Here is an 18,603-nt window from a genome sequence, read left to right as displayed (position 1 = left end):
TATAAGGTCCATAAGGAATCGATTTGGGTACTGTTAACATCTTATTCTTTTTTGCTCATTTCTGAAATTTTGGAAAAGTCCAATAACTTTTGCTTGTTTTTTTCCTTTAATTTCTATCCATCCATTCACATCACTTGGTAGAATTTGTTCCTCTGAATCCAGCCATTTAGAATGCGGCACGATTTTCCCCAAACCTTTTTATTTGGTTTTCGTTTTCATTATCACCGTTCACTAAAGTGCACCCACAACCGCCTACAATGCATGGTTTTGCTCGCTCTTCTAGCCTTTTTGTTCACAATTAAACATACACCTTCACCTCCATGCAGGTTTTCCTCACTTTTACTCCACAAGATCCTTCAGATCTGGTACATCCTTTAATGTCAGTTTCCAGAGATACAATATGTCCATTGCCTTCCTTTCATGCTGTTTGCCACCTAATTTTACATACAAAGATGCAACCTGTCCTATGCCACCAGAGATAACAGGCCCACAAACATGCTTGTTGCACATCAAACCTTTTAAAGTTCCTGGTGTATCATTTCCCACTTTGGATTGTAATGGCTGCCAGGCCCCATCGTTTCCCAAGAGTTTCTACCCACCCGATCTCTCTGGTCCAACAGATCTGCCAGGCTGCAGATCCCATCGGCCCAGCGGGTGGGGGGGAACCAGAGCAAGGGGGCTTTTTCTACTCTGGGCCCTGCCTGATGGAATATGCTCCCCCCATTAGAACAGCCAGCTCAGAAGGAGGGAAGGCCACTTCTTTCACTGCGCTTTATGCTTAGTTTATGGATCTATTTATTTATTTTTAATGTCTTTTACCTTGTTTTATAATTTTAGAACTGGAAGCCCCCCGAAGTCCCTTGATTGAGTTGGGGGGGGCAGAAACAAACCATATTTTAGCACATTTTGAGCCGGTGCCGTTGGGAAGCCCCCCCTCCCTCCCCTCCCAACGAGCAGCGGCGCCCCTGGCTGGGCTCTAGGAGCCGGGGGGGGGGGCTCAGCTTGGGACCTCCCCCTCCTCCACCTACCTTATTCGGGGGGGGGGGGTAGGAGTGACCCCGAGCCCCCCTACAAGGAGACCTGGTGCCGGCTTGGCTCCCTCCCGGACATCCTCGGGGCTGCCGCGGCCCATCCTCCCCTTGCTCGAAGCCGAAAGTGCCCGAGGTCCATCCATGAGGCCGAGCGCTCCCCGTCCCCCTCCGGGTAAAGTCCGAGGAAGCGGCCGGCGGGAGCGGCGCGGAAGGCGAAGGGCTGCACCGCCATTTCTTGAACAAACCCCGCAGCCCCTCGCGACGCCCCGGCGGCAGAGCGCAGGCGAATCCACCACCGAGGCCATCGTCCCCAGCCGAGCGGGCCGGCAGCTCCGCCGGCGCCTCCACGGTCCGTCAGCCGAGGCCGCTTCGCCATGCCCGAGCGCGGCGCTTCCCGAGAGCCGCCGCCTGACGAAGAAGGGCGGCCCGAGCGCCTCCGGCCCCGAGGCTGCCGGCCGAGCTCGGGCTCCGTGCCAAGCAAGAGCCCCGCCGGAGCCCCCCGACGGCCCCCGCTCGGCCTCCAGGCGGCGGCGGCTCCTCCCAGCTCGCCCCGCGCGCGCCCCCTCCCCGCCGGCTGCAGCCCGGGCCCCGCCTGGTCAGCTGGGCGGCCGGCACCGGCCTGGCCTCCAACGCTCCGTCCGGCAGGGGCGGCGGCGGCGGCGGCGACTGCGAGCGGTAAGGGAAGCGAGCCCGACGGCATCCCTGCCTTCCTCCTCCGAGAGCCGCCTTGCGGGACGGGCAGCCGCCGCCGCGCCCTTGCCTCCCGCCCACGCGGAGCTTCTGCCGGCGGGGCGCCTGCGGCGTCGGGGCTAGGCGGAGCTGGCGGGGCCTGGCGCCGGGGGGGGGGGGCAGCGGGGAGCCCGCCGAAGGGGCCTTGGGGACGCGGGCCGAGCGACGGGGCCGGCCGGGAGGGCTCGAGCTAGGCGGGACCGGCAGGGTGGAGCGCCGCGATGGGCAGGTGCGTGGGAAGAGGCAGCCCGGCCCGGTCCTCTCCCTCGGCCTCGGCCGTTTCAGAAGGCCGCCTCGCCTCTCCCGGCTCCTCTGGGCAGCTGCCTTCCTGCGCTTCCTCCCTCCCTGCCTGGGCTATTTCTCTGCCATTTGCCCTTCTTTCCTCCGGGATGGGCCTCCTCCCTGCCGCCTGTCCGTCCTTCTCGGGCCCTCCGTGCACCAGATCCAATCCCTTAGTGATCCCTGGCCTCCATTGGGCTTCCTCTGAAGACCTTTCGCTTCTCCTCCAAGAAGCTTCTTCCGCTCCGACTGGATGGTGGGGAAGCTGAAGAAACCTCTGGGAGGAGAAGGGAAAGATCTTCAGAGAAAAGCCGGAAACCCACTTGCCTCTTGAAAAAGCCCCTTTGGGACGACCAGGGCCTGGAGGACGGAGCAAGGGGGCTGGGGGGGGGAGCATTCCCTGGCAGGGCTGACTCTGACTGACCCTCTTTTTCTCCGCTTCTCTTCCAGGAGGAGCTTTGGATGGTTCCCGCTGGAGGCCTTGGGGTACAGCTGGGTCCCCCCCTCCTGCCCCCCTCCTGCCCCCACTGATGACTGCGTGGATCCTCCTCCCCATCGGGCTCTCTACCTTCTCCATCACGGGAATATGGATTGTGTAAGAGCTGTTGGGAATTGTGGCCGGGAGGGGGGAGCCTCTTTGTTTCCTCCTGCAGAGCAGCCTCGGCTCCTCTGCTCTTCCCTCAGCTGCAGTTCTCTTGCACACCTGCTGGCCGGAATCTCTCCCAAGAGGTGACTTGGCAAATGGGTTGCCGAACCAGGACCTGCAGGCATGAAGGAACATGGTGGTCCGGTGGTTTTCTGCCTTTTGAACGAGTTGGTACCGAACGCGCTAGAGACCATAAAGAGACCAAAGCCAGATCAGCGTAGCTCATGTCCGTGTCTCCTCTGTGTAGGGAGTAGCCACTCTGTTTGTGGCTACTTCTTCTTCCTGCCCCAGCAGCCTCAAGGCCTGGCTTAGGTGGCCCCACACTTTCTGTGGGCCAGGTGGCCTAATGTGCATCACCCATCCACATCAAGGCTACGTTTATTCTGGTGCTCTTGAGGGTAGGTGACTCCAAGGGGTGCTTGGGCTGGCCCAGCCCTGCAGGAGGGTTAAAGCCCTTTTAAGTATTGTTACTGATTTTTTAGTCAAGAAATATTTTTTAAAAGACAACGTATGTGAAATTTGAACTCATAAAAAATTTTCTGGAGCATAAAGTTGTGGCTCTTTGTAAATTAATTGCAATCATATCTGAAATAAACTTGTAGTTTTACACTAATTCGTCTGTGGGGGGAAACATTGTAGATGCATCCTTGTCTCTTTTTGTTTTAAGTCATTTACACTGGATGTCAGGAACCCTAATCCCGAGGCTCTTATTACATCAGTTGCCAAAATACAAATGGCAAGAAATAACTTATATTTCAAAAAAATGAGGCTCATCTTTGGGGGTCTAAAGTTGCAATCCATCCAGTAAATGGTTTTGCCTTTCTGTCTTGTGCCTCCTGTCTAGCCAACAGCTAGAAAGGGCTCCCTAGCACTAACTGCCTAGTTTTCTACAGTAGGTCAGCCAAGATCAACAAGGTGAGACAGATAATAACTCCCATTTCTATTTATTTGGCATCGGTTATTTCTAAGCTGGTCAAAAATGTTTGCATTGATGTAATTGATATGGACCGCTTGGGCTAGGAAGAACAAAACAGTGCAAAGGTTTGGTGTTGGTTGCCATCCAGAAGACCTTCCTGGCTTTGGGGTCCTCCACAGCTCTACCTTTGGGAGGCAAAATGCAGAATTGATGAAACCAAATGATGCACGCCCAGTGGAGAACTTTGTGGTGATTACAGCAACAGGTTTTTTTAAAAGAAATTTTTATTTTCAGACAAACACATAAAACATAAAACCACCTTCCAGTTGCATACAGCGTGTCGGTTGGTTACAAAACGTTTGGGCATCCACTCCCTAATCCTCACAATTTATATAAAATCTCATATTATCGATCCAGTATATATGTATAAGTTATTATCATTGTTAATCATTTATTTGACTAACTATTATTACTTCATTTTATGCGAGATATTCTAAATTTTGAATTGATTTATATTATGGCATTTCATTGCATCATCCAGCAACAGGTTTTTTTAAAGCATTTCCTCTGGACCCAAGTTTCAAGTGGACCAAGCCCAAAATCTTTAGTGGGACACCTTGGGCAGAACCTGAATGTGGAACTTTTAAAGGACTAACCTGGCAAACTTAAGCAACCAAAGTTGGCCGTGGGGTGTCAGGCAAAGGCCATGTTGGTATCTGGTCTCCTGGAGGTGGCTTGGAAAGCACGCAGTGATGGCTTCAGTGTTCATTCCAGCTGAGCAAATGGCCCAACTCAGTTGAGCTGGAATGCCTATAAGGCCTTGTGGGTTTCCTGGAAGTTTCCTGTAACTCATTTTTCAGGGATAGAGGCAGTGGTGGGATTCAGCCGGTCCGCACCCCTTTGGGAGAACCGGTTGTTAACTTTCTGAGCAGTTTGGTGAAGTGGCTGTTAGAAGAAATCATTAGGGCAGAGAACTGGTTGTTAAATTATTTGACTCCCACCACTGGATAGAGGTTTCCAGTCGCTAGATAATGCGCTGTACTGGATCTTGCCTATTTAACCTTAGTGGGCCAGGGATTGAAAGGCCTACAGGGAAAGACTGGTGAACAGTGCCTGGATGGGCAGTTGCAGGTGAACGAGAGTCGTGCCCCAATCGTGGGCATTTTTTGTAACCTTCAGTCTGGCTAAACTGGCGCTTGGGAAGGGAAAGTGGTTTCTTGTAAACACCTTGTGGGCCTGGTATTATTATTATTTATTATTATTTATTTTACCGTGCTTCTAGACCGCCCCCTCTCCCGAAAGGGACTCGGGGCGGTGTACAGTCCATGCAAAATATATCAAAATACAATAAAAAGTTGAATATGTACAGTTGGAATGGAGGAGGGTAAAAATAGAATTAAAAGAACTGTACAAAGCCAGTATATATAAATATAAGTTTTTAAACCCCTAAAACACACACAATGAATTAAAAACAATACCCCTAAAATAACCAGTTGATAGTACATTTGCCAGGAGGGACAGTTGTGATTATGCCAGGCCTGCTAGTCGGAACAGTGATGTGAACCACTTGGGATTTCCTTCCCCCAAGGAGGCCTCTGCTGGAAAGCTGGATTCTCTGTTATTTCAGTGGAATTTAAAGATATACTGGGGGAATTAAAGGAGTTTGTTCAACTGATTTGATCTTGTTGCTTTGATTGCTTGAGTACCTTGAGAAATCAGTTGGAAAGCCGAGAGAGAGAGAGAAACTCATACAGACTTCCATAAACATTAGGAAACTGCAGTGTTTATTTTCAGGCTTACCCAATTATTGCTGCCTTACCATCTATTTTGTTCCATTTTGCTGCTTTTCTAGCTATGCCATGGCAGTCATGAACCACCACGTGTGTCCTGTTGAGAACTGGTGAGTTGTGCTGGGAAGAGGGAGAGCAGGGGGGGAAAGGAGGGCACGGGCTCCCCCTTTCCTGGAACCTCTCAGAACGCCACTTAATCTATCCAAATGGCTGCAGGTCATACAACGAGTCTTGTTCTGCTGATTCTACCAAGCACGGTTACCCCAAAAGTTGCTGCACCTTGGAAGATGTCCCTTTGGTCAGGTGAGGTGGAAAGAAGCTAGTGGAGGATGAGCAGGTGGCTGTATCTGCTGCTCTAGATGTGGCCTCATGAAATGGTGCCAGGCAGTTCCCCAATTGGGCAGTTTCAAAGCAAGTGTGCAGGACGAGGTGCTGGTTTTCCAACTTGTGCTAATGCTCTTTTCCTTCCCTTCAGTAAATGTGGCACTTACCCTCCTGAAAGTTGTCTCTTCAGCCTTATTGGGAACATTGGAGCTTTCTTGGGTAAGCATTCATTTCCCTCTTTCCCCAGTTTCATTAGTGAGGGAAGAAGGATGGCCACTGCCCACTTGCCACTCAGTGAGCAACTGCTGATGCCAGGCAGCAAGACTTTCCAGGATAAAAATTATGCCCTTAATTCAGTCATCTTAGCATACTGGTGGCTTCCTGGAGGCCAGCAGGGTCAGGGCTGTGCAGGAAGCAGGTGGGGGAATATCAGGTATCTTCTCTTCATCAGGTAAGCTTTCCAAGTAGCTCCTCCTCTGCAGCTGTTCCCCCCCGCCCCCCGGGAACGGTTTCCTCAAAGTCTTTGCCAAAAGGCGGGGCCCAGAATTGGACACAACACTCTGGATTTGCATTACAATAACTTCTCTTAAGCGTGACATTGTGTCTATTGGTGCAGCCTACAATGGCCTTTGCTCTTTTTGCCCTGGGTCACACTGCTGGCTCACGTCCAAGTTTTGATTGATCAAGATACTCCGATTCTTTTGACACGTACTGCGAAAAAACGTTGAGGCTCTAGAAAGAGTGCAGAGAAGAGCAACCAAGATGATTAGTGGCTTGGAGGCTAAAACATACAATGAACGGTTGCAGGAATTGGCTAGTCTAATGAAGAGAAGGTCCAGGGGAGACAGGATAGCAGTCTTCCCGTGTGAGGGGCTGCTAGAGAGGGGGGGGGGTCACGCTATGTTCCAAAGCACCTGAAGGCCAGACAAGGAATAATGGATGGAAATTGACCAAGGAGAGATTCAACCTAGAAATAAGGATCAACCAATGAAACTGAAATTGCCTTCAGAAGTAGCGGGTGCTTCAACTTTGAAAGCTTTCAAGAAGAGACTGGACTGCCATCTGTCAGAAATGGTGCATGTTCTCCTGCTTGGGTGGGGGGTTGGACTAGATGACCTACAAGGTCCCTTCCAACTGTTGTTCTGTTAAATATGCTGTTTTAAAGGCAGAGACATTGGTTTGATTTTGTTCTATTGCTTGTGCCTGCATGATGTTGAATTCCAGGATGACATGGTCTCTCTCCCCCAACGTTCCTGGAACTTCAACCCCTTCTATCATTTCATCTCTGTTAGTAAGAATACAGTCCAGTATAGCTGCCCTCTAGCTTCCCTCCTCTACCTTTTGGATGGGAGGCTTTATGCACTGAAGGGGTGCTTACCTAGTTAGCTAAACTGATCTGTCAGCGGAGGCCGAGTTGACTTGCCATGGCTTACACACCAGTTCCGTCCCGGTTCCAGAATTCTGCCAAATAATCAGCATCAAGTAGCATGGCCCACCGTTGCCAAGGGCCGCTCTGCCCCCTCCTTTGCAAAAGGTGCTGCTGCTGCTCTGTTCCAGTCTTCTGGGGCTCTGAAATGCTGCCCACAAGCCTTGTGAAGACTCGTCCCTCCTGCCTGGTCATCTCTTAGGTCTCTTTGAACCCACCAGTCCCCTCTGGAGAGACGGCCAGGGGAAAGTAGACATTGAGACGCTCTGCTCGGTTCCTGCTACCTGCTGATTGAACCTGTTCTCCAAGTCTGTGGCTTTTGTAACCGACATGGCCCCCAAATCCCCTTCCTCTTGTTTTTAAAGTCTCTCTAACAGCTCAGGTTCTCCTCCTTCTTTAGTCGGTCTGCAGGTCTCCAAGTGACGCGATTTGCCAGCATTTCACTCGATTATACCCACCTTCTATTTCCTGGACACGTTGCTGGCAACCTATAGTTCAAACGGCCCCTTTGTGCATCCCCATCCTTCTCGAAGTCCCCCGCCCCATTTATCTTTTCCCTGGAATGTTGCGCTCATTGGAATTCAGGATCATAAAAGCTGCTGTGTTCTTTTTTGCATGGCGTAGTTTTGACAACATGCCAAGTTTCAGTTTGTCCTGATAGGTCAGCCAGCTAGCTTCAAGTAACGCATTCAGGCTTAAGATGGCGGGCTTGGTTTTGGCTGCCATGTTGCGCATGTCCCTGTGGACTTTTGTCCTTGGGAAGGCCCCACTCCCCAGAGAGCCCAGCACCTGCGGTTCTGCTTTGCATGCTGGGTTTGACGCCCCTCTCTCCCCCTCCCTCTCTCCCTCCCAGTGTCCATCATCTGCTTCCTGCGCTACGGGCAACTCCTGGAGCAAAGACAGGCCTCTGGGGTGAGCACAGCAGCGCTTGTCACCGGTTGCACCAACGCGGCTGGCCTGGTGGTGGTTGGAAACTTTCAGGTTGGTTGAGAGCTCTGTCTGCAGGGTCAGGGTGGCTACCGGCTGCCTTTGCTTCCTGGCCTCTCTGGTGGCTCTTGGGCCTTTGGGCAGATCAGTCCCCATTCTTCAACCAAAGCTTAAGCAGGGACCTCCTTCGGCTTGAAGATGGCAATTGTTGCCACTCTAAAAAGAGCCGCCAGAGCCGCTCTGGTTCATCCCACAAGGGAAGCTTTTGCAAACGCAGAGCTGCCGGGAAGTTGCCTGAACTCCTCTTGAGCCCGGCCATTCTGCGTTGCCAGGGTGGAGTGGAGGAGGCGCCAGTTGGCTTAGCCCTTCGACCTAGTGCTGCGTTGGCCGTGTTGATGTTGCAAGAGGTTTTTCTTCCCCGAGAGGCAACGGCTGCTTTTTACCTCAGCGGCTTCATTGGAACCAGACTCTTCCTGGACGTGAAGCGGCCACTTCAGCCCTTGTCCGAGTGGCCCAATGGGCTGCTGAGGCAAAGCCGGCTCCCCGAGGCCCAAGAGGAACCATCCTATTTGGGCTTCCCGCTGCCCCCAGGTGGATTATGCCAAATCTCTTCACTACATTGGAGCTGGCGTTGCCTTCCCAGCCGGCCTGCTTTTCGTCTGCCTCCAGTGCTTCCTCTCCTATCACACGGCCGTTTCTGCCCTGGACTTCTGGATGGCCCATCTACGTGTTTTCCTCTCCACCATGGCCTTCGTCTCTCTCGTCCTCAGTATCCTTTTCTAGGGCATCCTGCTGGTTGGGAGAGGCCGAGAGCTCCCTTGTCCCGTTTCTCCTCCAAGTGAGTCCATGCCCCCACCCCTTTCGCTCCGCTGCTCCTCCCCCAGGCAGAAGAGCTCTGTCCTGCCCAGGTCCAGTCCCTGGGATGGGCACCACCCTGGGCTTCCTTGCTTGGGCACCTGGCATCCCCCGGGCAAGGCCATCTTCTCCCCTGACCTTCCCTTGACTCCGCTCCAGGCGGCATCTTCTTCATCCACCAGAGCTTCCTCCTGCAGCACCTGGCTGCCATCTGCGAGTGGATCTTCGTTATTGACATTCTCGTTTTCTACGGAACCTTCAGCTACGAGTTTGGTGCCATCTCCAGCGAGACCCTGGTGGCCGCCCTGCAGCACTCCGGCGGCCGAGGCTGCAAGTCGCCCGGCAGCAGCAGCACCTCCACCCACCTGAACTGCCACCCGGAGAGCATTCCCATGATCTGAGAGCGGTAGGAGAGCGGGCAGGCGCAGCCCACCTCCTCCGCTGCTCTGGCAGGCGGCCTTAGGTCTTCGGGCCATTTTTATACCAGGATTGTTTTTTTAAAGAGTCTGTTGCTGCCAAGCCTTTCTGAGAAATGGTTTGTTTTCCAAGTATCCAAGGGAGAAGTTCCAAGGGCCTCTTTGCCCAGCCTCTGCGTTCCAAGGACATCTTGAAGCGCTTTCTCTGCGAGATCTCTCTCCGCCCTTCAGGGAGTGCCTCCAAGCCAAAAGTGTGCTCTTGTGTGTGTGTGTGTTGGGGTACCCGAGAACCCGGGTTCCTCTTGCAAAAGTTGTGCCTCACTGCCACCCTCTCTTCTTCCCAGGCAAGAGTTACTTAAGCTGCAGAAGCAAATTATGTGAGGGTGCCCCCTGGGCTGGTGGAAATACTCACCCCTCCTCTTGTGAAGAAAAGTATGGGAAAGCAAGTACCTCCACCCTTTTCTCACACACACACACACACACACACCCAACATCATACAGAGTTCATTTCTTCAGCTCTGGGTAAAGTGGTTTGATATTTTGTAGAACTTTTTTGTATCTTTACCTATATAATATATATATAAAGAGCCATCAGAGGAAGACTGCTGTGTGGTGTATAAGGGTGTTTCTGTGAAAGGGGGGGGCTTCCCTTGCTACAAAACCCCAGAGCAGCAGAAAGTCAAGTGAGGTTTGCCTCCAGGACTCTTCCTGAATGCAGACTTTGCCTGGCTCAACATCTGGGCAGCGCACAGACATGATAACTCTCAGGTACTTTTGCCCAGAAAAACGCCCTGTCTTGGTGCCCTAAATTAATGGTGAAATTCCTCCTGCTGCCCGTATTGGATCCTGAGTGGGGCAACAGAACCATTCCTTGTCCTGCAAAGTTAGAAGGGTTGTAAGAGAAAGGAAAGTGCTGCTGATACAAGGTGGTCCATAAGGTTGGTAAAAGGGCTACAACTTGCTCCTCTCTGGACCACCGTGGTCTTGTGGGGCATCTCCAGATCAGCTGACCAGGCCAAAGGAAACTCCTCTGGAGGGACCCTGAAGAACCCCACCCATTGCCCTCAATTGAGCCAGATGTCAGGTTAATTAAGAAGTAGCCAAATCAACATTTCTGCAATGCAGTTTAATTAACAGGCAGGTCTTGGAGAAAGGGGGCTTCCTGATCCTGGGAATTGCATAGGTTGTCCTTCATATTTCGTAGAGTATGATGTACTTTAACGTTTTGTTTTTATGTTTATTATTATGTTTTCTAGATAGATGGGCCTTCACAAGGTTTTTCTCCTTGGCAGCTCCCCCCCCCCCCCAAGTGACAGTTCAGCTGGTACAGCTTTCAGGGAGAAGCTGCAGCTGAATTTCTAGCCTGCAGCCAGTTGGGGGAATTCATAGGGCTGGGTGGGACATAAGGAGAGGAAGGGGGAAAGGGGGAAGAAACCCACTGAATGCCCTTGCTTTTTGCCCCCAGCCCACTTGGGGAGGGTTGTTCCCTCCTCTCTGTCCCAACAAGGCCAAAAGGACCTCATCCTTGGAAATAAAGCCTTGCGCTATTTTTATTTGTCAAAAATCCCTCTGAGCTCTGCGGAGTTGAGTTCTTGCTTAGGACAAGCACTGAGAAGGGGGGGGGGCTTTTCTGCCCCCCCTCTTGCAACGGGGACCGTCCGTGCCGCGGGCCGGAGGAGCGGGCGGGGCTCACGTATACATGGCGCCATGCAGATACTCCAGCCGGTGCACTTGCTGCTCCCTGCGGACCTTCGGGAGGGAAAGGGAGGCGTTCGGCCTACGGAGCCCCCATCCCGGGACTCGCGGCAGAAAGAAGCGGGCAGCCGCGGCCGCCTCCCCGCTTCCTGCTGAGCCAAAAGGGGAAGCCCCGCAGAGGGAGGGGCGAGAGAGGCGTCAAGTGGCCCCCCCTCCAAGCTCAGCGCCCCCCCCAGCACCCCCAGGATGGGCAGCCGCTCCCCCCGCCCCATCCTGGCAGGCCCAAAAGGGCGCCCCCCCCTCACCTTCTCCTGCTTGTACTCCTCGTACTCCGGGTCCTCGGTGGGCAGCTCGTGGCGGCAGAGCGGGCAGGAGTTGGTCTGGGCGGGAGAGAAACGGCTCAGCGCCTGCCCGGGGGTCTCCCTCCCCCCCTCCCGGCCTGCCCGCCTCTCACCTTTCCGAGCCAGGGGAGGAGGCAGCCGGCGTGGAAGAGGTGCTGGCAGGGCATCTGCCTGGCCGCCTCCTCCGCCTCGAATTCCAGCAGGCACACCGGGCACCGGAGCCCCTTCGCTGAGCGCCGGCCGGGCAGGAGCGAGAAACAAGAGCGCGTCACACCGGCTGCATCGCTTTCCCCGCCCGCCCGCCCGGAAGCCCGCAAGGAAAGGCCGGGAGCCGCCCTGGAGAGGAGCCGCCGCCGCAGCCTTCGGGCCCGGCCTTCGCCCCCTTCCTTCCCCCCGGCCTCCGCCTCTGCTCTCCGGAAGCCTCGCCGGCAGTAGCCGCCCCCGACCCTCCCCCCCGCGAGAGCCACCGGCCCACCTGCCTGCGCGGCGCCCACCCGCACCTCGGGCAGCCCGTCCACGGCGCTGCGGGCGGCTGGCGGCGGGAGCCGGTGATCCCAGTCTCCGCTCTGCAGGGCGCCCACGTCGATCTCCAGCCCGTGGAAGAGGGACCTGCAGGCGGGGAAGGGGACGCTCAACCCGGGGAAGCCTCGGCCAAGCGGCGCCCACCGCCCCCCCCCGACGTCCCCCCCCCTGACCTGGCCAGCTCCAGCAGGGCGCGGCGGGGCGGCAGCGGGTCTCCCGTCGGGGCTCCGGGCTCGCAGTCGTGCTCCTCGAAGTAGGACGCCATGGCCGGGACGGGAGACAGGCCCCGCCCCGCGCCCTCATTGGACGGCGCCCCGGCAGACGGGCAAGGGGGGCGGCCCTCCGGCATCTCTCCCGCCCCGTCCAGCCGCTCATCTGCAACTGACCTGATGGCGGGACCTCGGCCAGCGCCGCCGCCTGAGCCGGACGGACGTCTCCCCTCCGCGGAGGACGGCCCCCCGAGGCCCTCCGAAGGCGCCGGTTGCAGCCGAGGGACCAGTCCGCCGGCACTTGGGGGGGGGGAGTGGGCTCCTGCTTGCTGAAGCCCGGTCCAGCGGAGAGCTAAGCCGGATCGCTCACGTCCAGCAGGCAGGGGGGCTTCCCCAGTCAAAGGAATGGAGCAGCTGGGGCGTTTGAGGGGGCAGCGCAGCTCCCAGGCACTCAAACCTCCCCCCACAGGAGACCCCCCCCCCCCGATTCCTCTAATGCTGAAGCTCCTTTAAGGCAGTTCCGGAGTGTGGGCGAGCCAAGTAAGCGGTGGGCACTTGGGGGTCTCATTATTTATTTATTGATTGATTGATTGATTGATTGATTTGATTTGTTAGCCGCTCCCTCTCCACAAGGGACTCGGGGCGGCGTACAATAAATAAAAGCACATATATATATTACATTACATGGAGGAGGTAACAACCATTACAATACATAAAATAATAATAATGAGATTAGGAATTAAAATACCCCAGTTTAAAAAAGACTGTCAGGAGGAATAAGATGGAACTATGCTTGAGCCAGGCCAGATAATTGAAAAAGGTGGGTCTTGAGTTTTGAACGGAAGAAGCGGAGATAAGAGGTAATCCTAATGTCGAGGGGGAGGTCATTCCAAAGGGCTGGGCCCATCACAGAGAAGGCCCTACTCCTGGGTGTCGCCCTCTGGCATTGTTTGGTGGACGGCACCCGGAGAAGTCCCTCTCTGTGAGAGCGGATTGGTCGTAGGGATGTATGGGGCAGGATGCGATCCCGCAGGTAGCTAGGTCCTGTGCCATGGAGCGCTTTGAAGATGGTAATCAAAACCTTGAAACGCACCCGATAGGCCACAGGAAGCCAGTGCAGCTCGCGCAGGAGAGGTGTTACATGGGAGTATCTAGTACACCCCATAATCACCCGCGAGGCCGCATTCTGGACCAACTGTAGTCTTCGAGTGCATCTCAAGGGAAGCCCCATGTAGAGAGCATTGCAGTAGTCTAGGCGGGACGTCACCAGCGCATGGGTGACTGTGCGTAAGGCATCCCGGTCCAATAGGGGGCGCAATTGGCGCACCAGGCGAACCTGGTGGAACGCCCCCCTTGCCACGGCTGTTACATGGTCATCCATGGACAGCCGGGCATCCAGGAGGACGCCCAAATTGCAGGCCCGCTCCATGGGGGCCAGTTGCTCGCCCCCAATGGCCAGAGATGGAAGCAACTGGTTGAACCGGGGGGCCGGAAGCCACAGCCACTCCGTCTTGGAGGGGTTGAGCTTGAGTCTGTTGTCACCCATGCAGACCCGTACGGCTTCCAAACACCGGGACATCATTTCGACGGCCTCGTTGGGGTGGTTCGGGGTGGAAATGTACAGCTGCGTATCATCAGCGTACAGATGATATCCCACCCCAAAACCACGAATGATCTCGCCCAGCGGCTTCATATATGTGTTGAACAGGAGAGGCGAGAGGACCGACCCCTGTGGCACCCCACAAGTGAGGGGGCTCAGGGTCGACCTCTGCTCCCCTGCCGCGCACGTCTCAGAGGTCAAGGGGCCCCAAACCCCCCATCCCAGGGAGAGCACATTTGGGCCCCAGGCTGCTTACTGCTCCCCAAGGCCACTTTCCCACCAAGTCAAGGCAGAAAGAGCAAAATGAACCCTAAGAGGCTTCATCCCGTTTCAGAAACCCTTTTCCTGCACCAACATGTTTGCAAGGGGACTCTCCACCGTCTCCTCCAGGAGATTGGGGCGAAGCCTCTCCAGGGGACAGATTGCAAAGGTCAGTTGTGGCGGGATACACCTGCCTAGGGGCAGAAGACGGAGAGCCCCCCTTCACCAAGTACAGCTGGGGAGGGCAGCAGCGGCATCAGAGGGGTGCAAAGCTCTCCCCCTGGGAGCAGAGCCTTCCCTAAGCCAACAGCCGAAGGCAGGAGATGCAAGGCCTGGACTTCGGCCTCAGTTTATAACATGCCTCTCTCTCTCTCTCTCTCTCTCTCCTTGGGGACAATGGAGCAGGAAGTGTACAAACAGGGAGGCAGAGTTCTCCTTTTTTTCTTCCTTCTTTCCTTCCTTCCTTCACGCCTATAGAGAGTCCTTATCGGCGTTGAGGAGGCAGACATCAAGGAAATGATGAAATGAGAAATGAAGGGGTCAAGGCTGCTGCCAGGTCCTAGCCAAGCCCTGATGCCCGGCACCCCTGAAAGCTTCGTGTTGGGAAGACAATTCCAGGGTGACCTGGATCAGCAGGTCAGTCACCCCCAGCGCTGGCCCGTGCTGGAGCCTCCTGGTTCCCAGATCCAGAGAGAGTGAAGTAGAGGATGATGGCTGAGATGATGAGCAGAATAACCCCCACAACCAGTGCCACCAGGAGGATCTTGAACCTCGCGTTCTCCCTGTGTTTCTTCTGGGCCAGAGTCTTAGTTGTCCTGGTGAAGGTATAACTCTAAAAAAAAACAATTGGAGACAATTGCAATCCCATTCTGGTGAATTCAGAGTCCTCAACTTATAGCAGTTTGTTTGGAATTACAAAGGTACTGGAAAAAGTGACTTTTCAGCACTTAATCCTGCTGCAAAATCCCCATGAACACATAATCATCCAAACTAGAATTCAGGAAGCAAATCTTGAAGTGAGAACAATTAATCAATAAACTGTTTGCCTCCAGAAGTTGTGGGTGCTCTTAGCCTGGAGGTTTTACGGAATGAAATGAGTGGGTGTCTTCCTGCCTGCTCAAGCCACGGGTTGGACTAGAAGACCTCAGGGGCCCCTTCCAATCTTGTTCTAGGTTCCTTGGGCCTGACCCCACTGAAATTCTAACTGGCAGGTAGGCCCAGCTGGTTGTCCAGCTGCCCTTGCAAGGCTCTGGATGAAGAACTTGCTAGTCATCCTGTCTGCCCCACCCAGTCCCCACATCACTTCCATACCTGTTTTTGAAGCTCATCAGCTCGCTCATCCAGCTCGCTAAGCTTGCCCTCGCGGTCCAGCACCCTGTTGTAGTTCTGTAGCATGATTTCTGTCACCTCCTCAGCCGCCTGCTGGCATTGCTTCAGCTGGTTCTCACTCTGCAGAAGGAGGCAGGTTGGTAAAAGGTGGGTCTGGGGCTCATTTCCCCAGCTTGGTACAAGAAGAAATTCCTTGCGACCCAAGGAGGAAGGTCCAGTTGCCCAGTGCCAGGGAGGCTCAGGCGAATTAGGTGGAAAGCCCCTTTGCACACCAGTGAGATGTCCCTGGGTTGTCTTCTCTGATGCCGATGAGACTCACCAGAGAGCAGCCAGGTGTGCTCAGGATGCCTGTGAGGCACTTTGGCACCCCCAGGTGAGCATTCCAGGCATGCTCCAGGATGCACCTTTCTCTGCAAAGAAAAACTGCCGGAGGGCCAGCCGTGCGCCTCTTCCTTAAGTAGAAGATGATCAAAGGCAACAGAGGCAGAGCGTTTAAACATCCCAGGCACATTTCTTATTGATTTATTGTATTTACCTCACAGGGTTGTTGTGGGGGGAAAATAGAAGGAGGAAGGTGTGTCGGATAAATTCTCCACCTTGAGTTGTTTGTGAAAATAACAAAGGTGTGATTGAAATGAAAGAATGAATGAATAAGTAAATGAAACATTTCTTTCCTCGCTATCTATTTGTCCTTACAATAAACTTAAAAGAACGGTTTATGATGGTGCAGAGTAATCCAGTAAAACGCCTGGCTTAATGGAAATCAGAATGTCAATCTTTCTTCCTTCCTGGTGGCAGAAGGGGGACCCCACTCTCCGATCCCTTGCAATGCAGATGAAATGTCCCCCTAAGGGCCCCAGAGCCCACAGCCGGCCATTGATCTTCCCTTCACCTCTGAACACCTCTTTATCCACACAACCGCCTGTCTTGCCGCAAACACCCATCAAGATTTACTAGTTGCCTGTGACGGACACTCTGCCTGGACTCTGGGAAGAAAGACGAGCACAGCCTTCTCCAGCATTGGTCACCTGACGCCCTGCCTTTCCTAAGTCTTCCTCGGCAGCAGGTGGACAGGAGCCAGGGAGAGAGAGGCCACCCAGCCAAGGCTGAAGTGCAGCAGCAGCAGCAGCAGTGGCAGGAGAGGAGATGGGGGAGGGCAGTCTGGGAGCTGGCTTGGGGCTTTCCAAGGAAAAGAACTTTGGCTGGCAGCATGGCTCCCCCCCCCCCCGTTTCTCCAAGTTGATTTGAGCAAGATTTAACATTGCTTTGTGATCTCCTCTTGTGCTGCCTAGCAGAGAATGCAATTTCCGAGTGCCTTGACGTATGTGCACGAAGCCTTGCCAGAAGCGTTTCAAATATTCCTCCTGGGAACCAGCGTCCTTGTTCCGAAGGAAGGGCCAACTCCTCAGGCCTTTGGCTAACAGGAGGCAAGGAAAGCCCTGGGGAGATCCTGCCAGGAAGCAGCGGCTTCCTGAGGGCAGGGGAGATTAACTGGAAGGCAGTCAGATGCCTCCTTGGAGGACTTGGAGGGAGGAAGCTCCTGGGCAGCAGAGAAGCTTCACTTCTGAAAACAGCAGGGGGGCGGGGGGGGGAAGGGAGGCTCATGGCAGGGAAGCCGCTTTCTTTCCCTGCCTTCCCTCCTTGGCTGGACGGGCTCCCTTCCCTAGAAACGGGCAGAGGCTGATTCCACGGGGCACCATCCCTGAGTGGTGGACAAGCAGTGCCGACTGAAAGCTGGTATCGCAATTGTCTGGACTGGGAGGATGGAAGGAATAGGACCGCTCATTTAATTCAACCTGAAGTTGCAGCTGGGGGGGCTCTTTCCTGGAGCAGCGCTTCTGGGTTGTCTGCCAGGGCAGGCCCGGGGGGGGGGGGGCTCTAGAGCCAATCCAGAGCAAGGAGAGCCAAAGATCCCAGGACTCGGTCATCAATAAAGTCCTGGGAGAGACCTGGACCAGGTCATGGCTTTGCCCTTCAGCGCTAACCCACCCAGACAACCTGCATCCTCTCTCCCCAACTGAGCTCTCACTGCAGTGGAGTCAATAGTGATGCCCGTCTGGGACCCACAGCTGCCTTGGACGGTTTTGGAGCAGGGCCTGGGTCCCCATTGTTTTCCTGCCCATGATTGGGGTGGCAGGCAGGAAGGGTAGGCAGCCCAGGTGTCCAACAACTTCATTAGGAGTCCACCAATGGGGCTGATTCAAGAGCACCAAGTGGCCTCTTGATCTTGATGTGCTTTCACTTCAAATTGCGAGGGAAGGCGGGAAGGGGGGGGGGCAGAACCGATAGATGGTACACAATTCACTTAAAGTAATGATAGTGGACACACATTGAAACATTCTTTAATTCGAGCAGGCAGGTTTGCTGGGAGTGGAATTTGGGGCTTCAGGCTGAGTTCCGCATTTGGGCACCGCCTCTTTTCTTGCCCCACATCTTCCTTCCCACGGCGGGAGGGGGGGGGCAGAGTGTCTGCGGGGCTGTTTGCGGCGGAGGAAGCCAAAGGCCGCCCTACCTCCCCCAGGTAGCAGCTTCTCGGAAAGGCGCTGGCTCGGCCGGGGCTTTCCGCCCTCCGAAGGCGTCGGGGAATTTCCCCAGCAGCGGCCTCGGAAGGAGGCGCTTGGGCGCCTTGGGCAGCTCTAAGCCCGGACCGAGCGGCCTGCAGGGCTCCCACCGCAAGGCCAGCCGGACCGCCCCGTCTAGGAAGGCCGCAGCTGCCGGAGCATCGCAAGCGGCAGGCCCCGAACTTCCAGAGGCGGAGGCGGCCTTTGCACCGCTCCCTGGACCGGCTGACAGCCACCCTTCCCCCGCGGCCGGGCGGCCGGCCAAGACCCCCCCTGAGCAGGCGGGAGCGGTCCGTGGGCAGGCAGAGGCCGCCGCGACTGAGAAGCTCCAAGGGCGGCAACAGGTTCTCCGCCCGACGGCCTCTTGCCATCCCCGGACCGCCGGTTCGGCCGGGGAGCCGGGACGCCCCAAGGACGCCGGAAAGTCCCGTGGAGCCCACGCCAGTCACCGGTCCTGAGCCGCCTCCGGGAAGCCGGGCGAGGAGGGACGAGGCTGCGCTCCGCCCCGGCCCAGGAGCCCACCCGGCTCAGAAGTGCCAGCCGTCGAAGCACTTACCATGGCCGGCGCTGGGAGCTGCAGCGGCGGCGCCTCCACCCGGGCCGGGTCCCCCGGGAGCAGCCCGAGCAGCGTCCTCTGGCCGACCGGGGACGAGCGTAGGCGGGACCCGCTGCTGCTCGGCAGCTCGCCGCCCCCGCGCCGCCCTCCAGGGCCCTCGGGGGGCGGTGCTGGCCGGCAGGCGGGTCGA

General features: G+C 55.5%; 3 protein-coding genes across 18 annotated transcripts; 1 reads left to right on the top strand and 2 right to left on the bottom strand.

Moving 5' to 3' along the window:
* The first annotated feature begins 62 nt into the window (after window positions 1-62).
* On the top strand, window positions 63-9,939 carry TMEM150A (transmembrane protein 150A). 15 transcript variants are annotated; one of them, XR_014176053.1, is made up of 8 exons: window positions 63-1,706; window positions 2,490-2,634; window positions 5,454-5,501; window positions 5,608-5,694; window positions 5,867-5,934; window positions 7,995-8,122; window positions 8,660-8,906; window positions 9,083-9,222. XR_014176053.1 is itself a non-coding variant. In XM_081961007.1 (8 exons), the coding sequence occupies exons 1-8, from the start codon at window positions 1,406-1,408 to the stop codon at window positions 9,290-9,292; spliced, it is 1,113 nt and encodes a 370-aa protein (XP_081817133.1). In that variant the 5' UTR covers window positions 63-1,405; the 3' UTR covers window positions 9,293-9,939. The 15 variants fall into 15 exon arrangements, 14 of the variants coding, with proteins under 14 accessions (XP_081817133.1, XP_081817143.1, XP_081817144.1 ...); XM_081961007.1 differs by having other exon boundaries at window positions 7,995-8,053; window positions 8,712-8,906; window positions 9,083-9,939; XM_081961017.1 differs by having other exon boundaries at window positions 7,995-8,053; window positions 8,660-8,837; window positions 9,083-9,939.
* A 925-nt stretch (window positions 9,940-10,864) lies between these two features.
* Window positions 10,865-12,277, bottom strand: RNF181 (ring finger protein 181). 2 transcript variants are annotated; one of them, XM_081960920.1, is made up of 5 exons: window positions 12,071-12,277; window positions 11,851-11,984; window positions 11,489-11,604; window positions 11,340-11,414; window positions 10,865-11,088 (listed from the first exon to the last, which is right to left on the bottom strand). In XM_081960920.1, exons 1-5 carry the CDS (start codon window positions 12,244-12,246, stop codon window positions 11,029-11,031), a joined length of 561 nt encoding a protein of 186 aa, XP_081817046.1. In that variant the 5' UTR covers window positions 12,247-12,277; the 3' UTR covers window positions 10,865-11,028. The 2 variants fall into 2 exon arrangements, with proteins under 2 accessions (XP_081817046.1, XP_081817045.1); XM_081960919.1 differs by having other exon boundaries at window positions 11,876-11,984.
* A 1,682-nt stretch (window positions 12,278-13,959) lies between these two features.
* VAMP5 (vesicle associated membrane protein 5) lies at window positions 13,960-18,603 on the bottom strand. The gene is made up of 3 exons (XM_081960649.1): window positions 18,414-18,603; window positions 15,279-15,416; window positions 13,960-14,799 (listed from the first exon to the last, which is right to left on the bottom strand). The coding sequence occupies exons 1-3, from the start codon at window positions 18,414-18,416 to the stop codon at window positions 14,605-14,607; spliced, it is 336 nt and encodes a 111-aa protein (XP_081816775.1). The 5' UTR covers window positions 18,417-18,603; the 3' UTR covers window positions 13,960-14,604.

This window comes from Natrix helvetica (assembly GCF_964273705.1).
Source record: "Natrix helvetica genome assembly, chromosome: 8".
Lineage (NCBI taxonomy): Eukaryota > Metazoa > Chordata > Lepidosauria > Squamata > Natricidae > Natrix > Natrix helvetica.
Note: the sequence above shows the minus strand (reverse complement) of the source record. Positions and strands in the feature narration are given on the sequence as shown.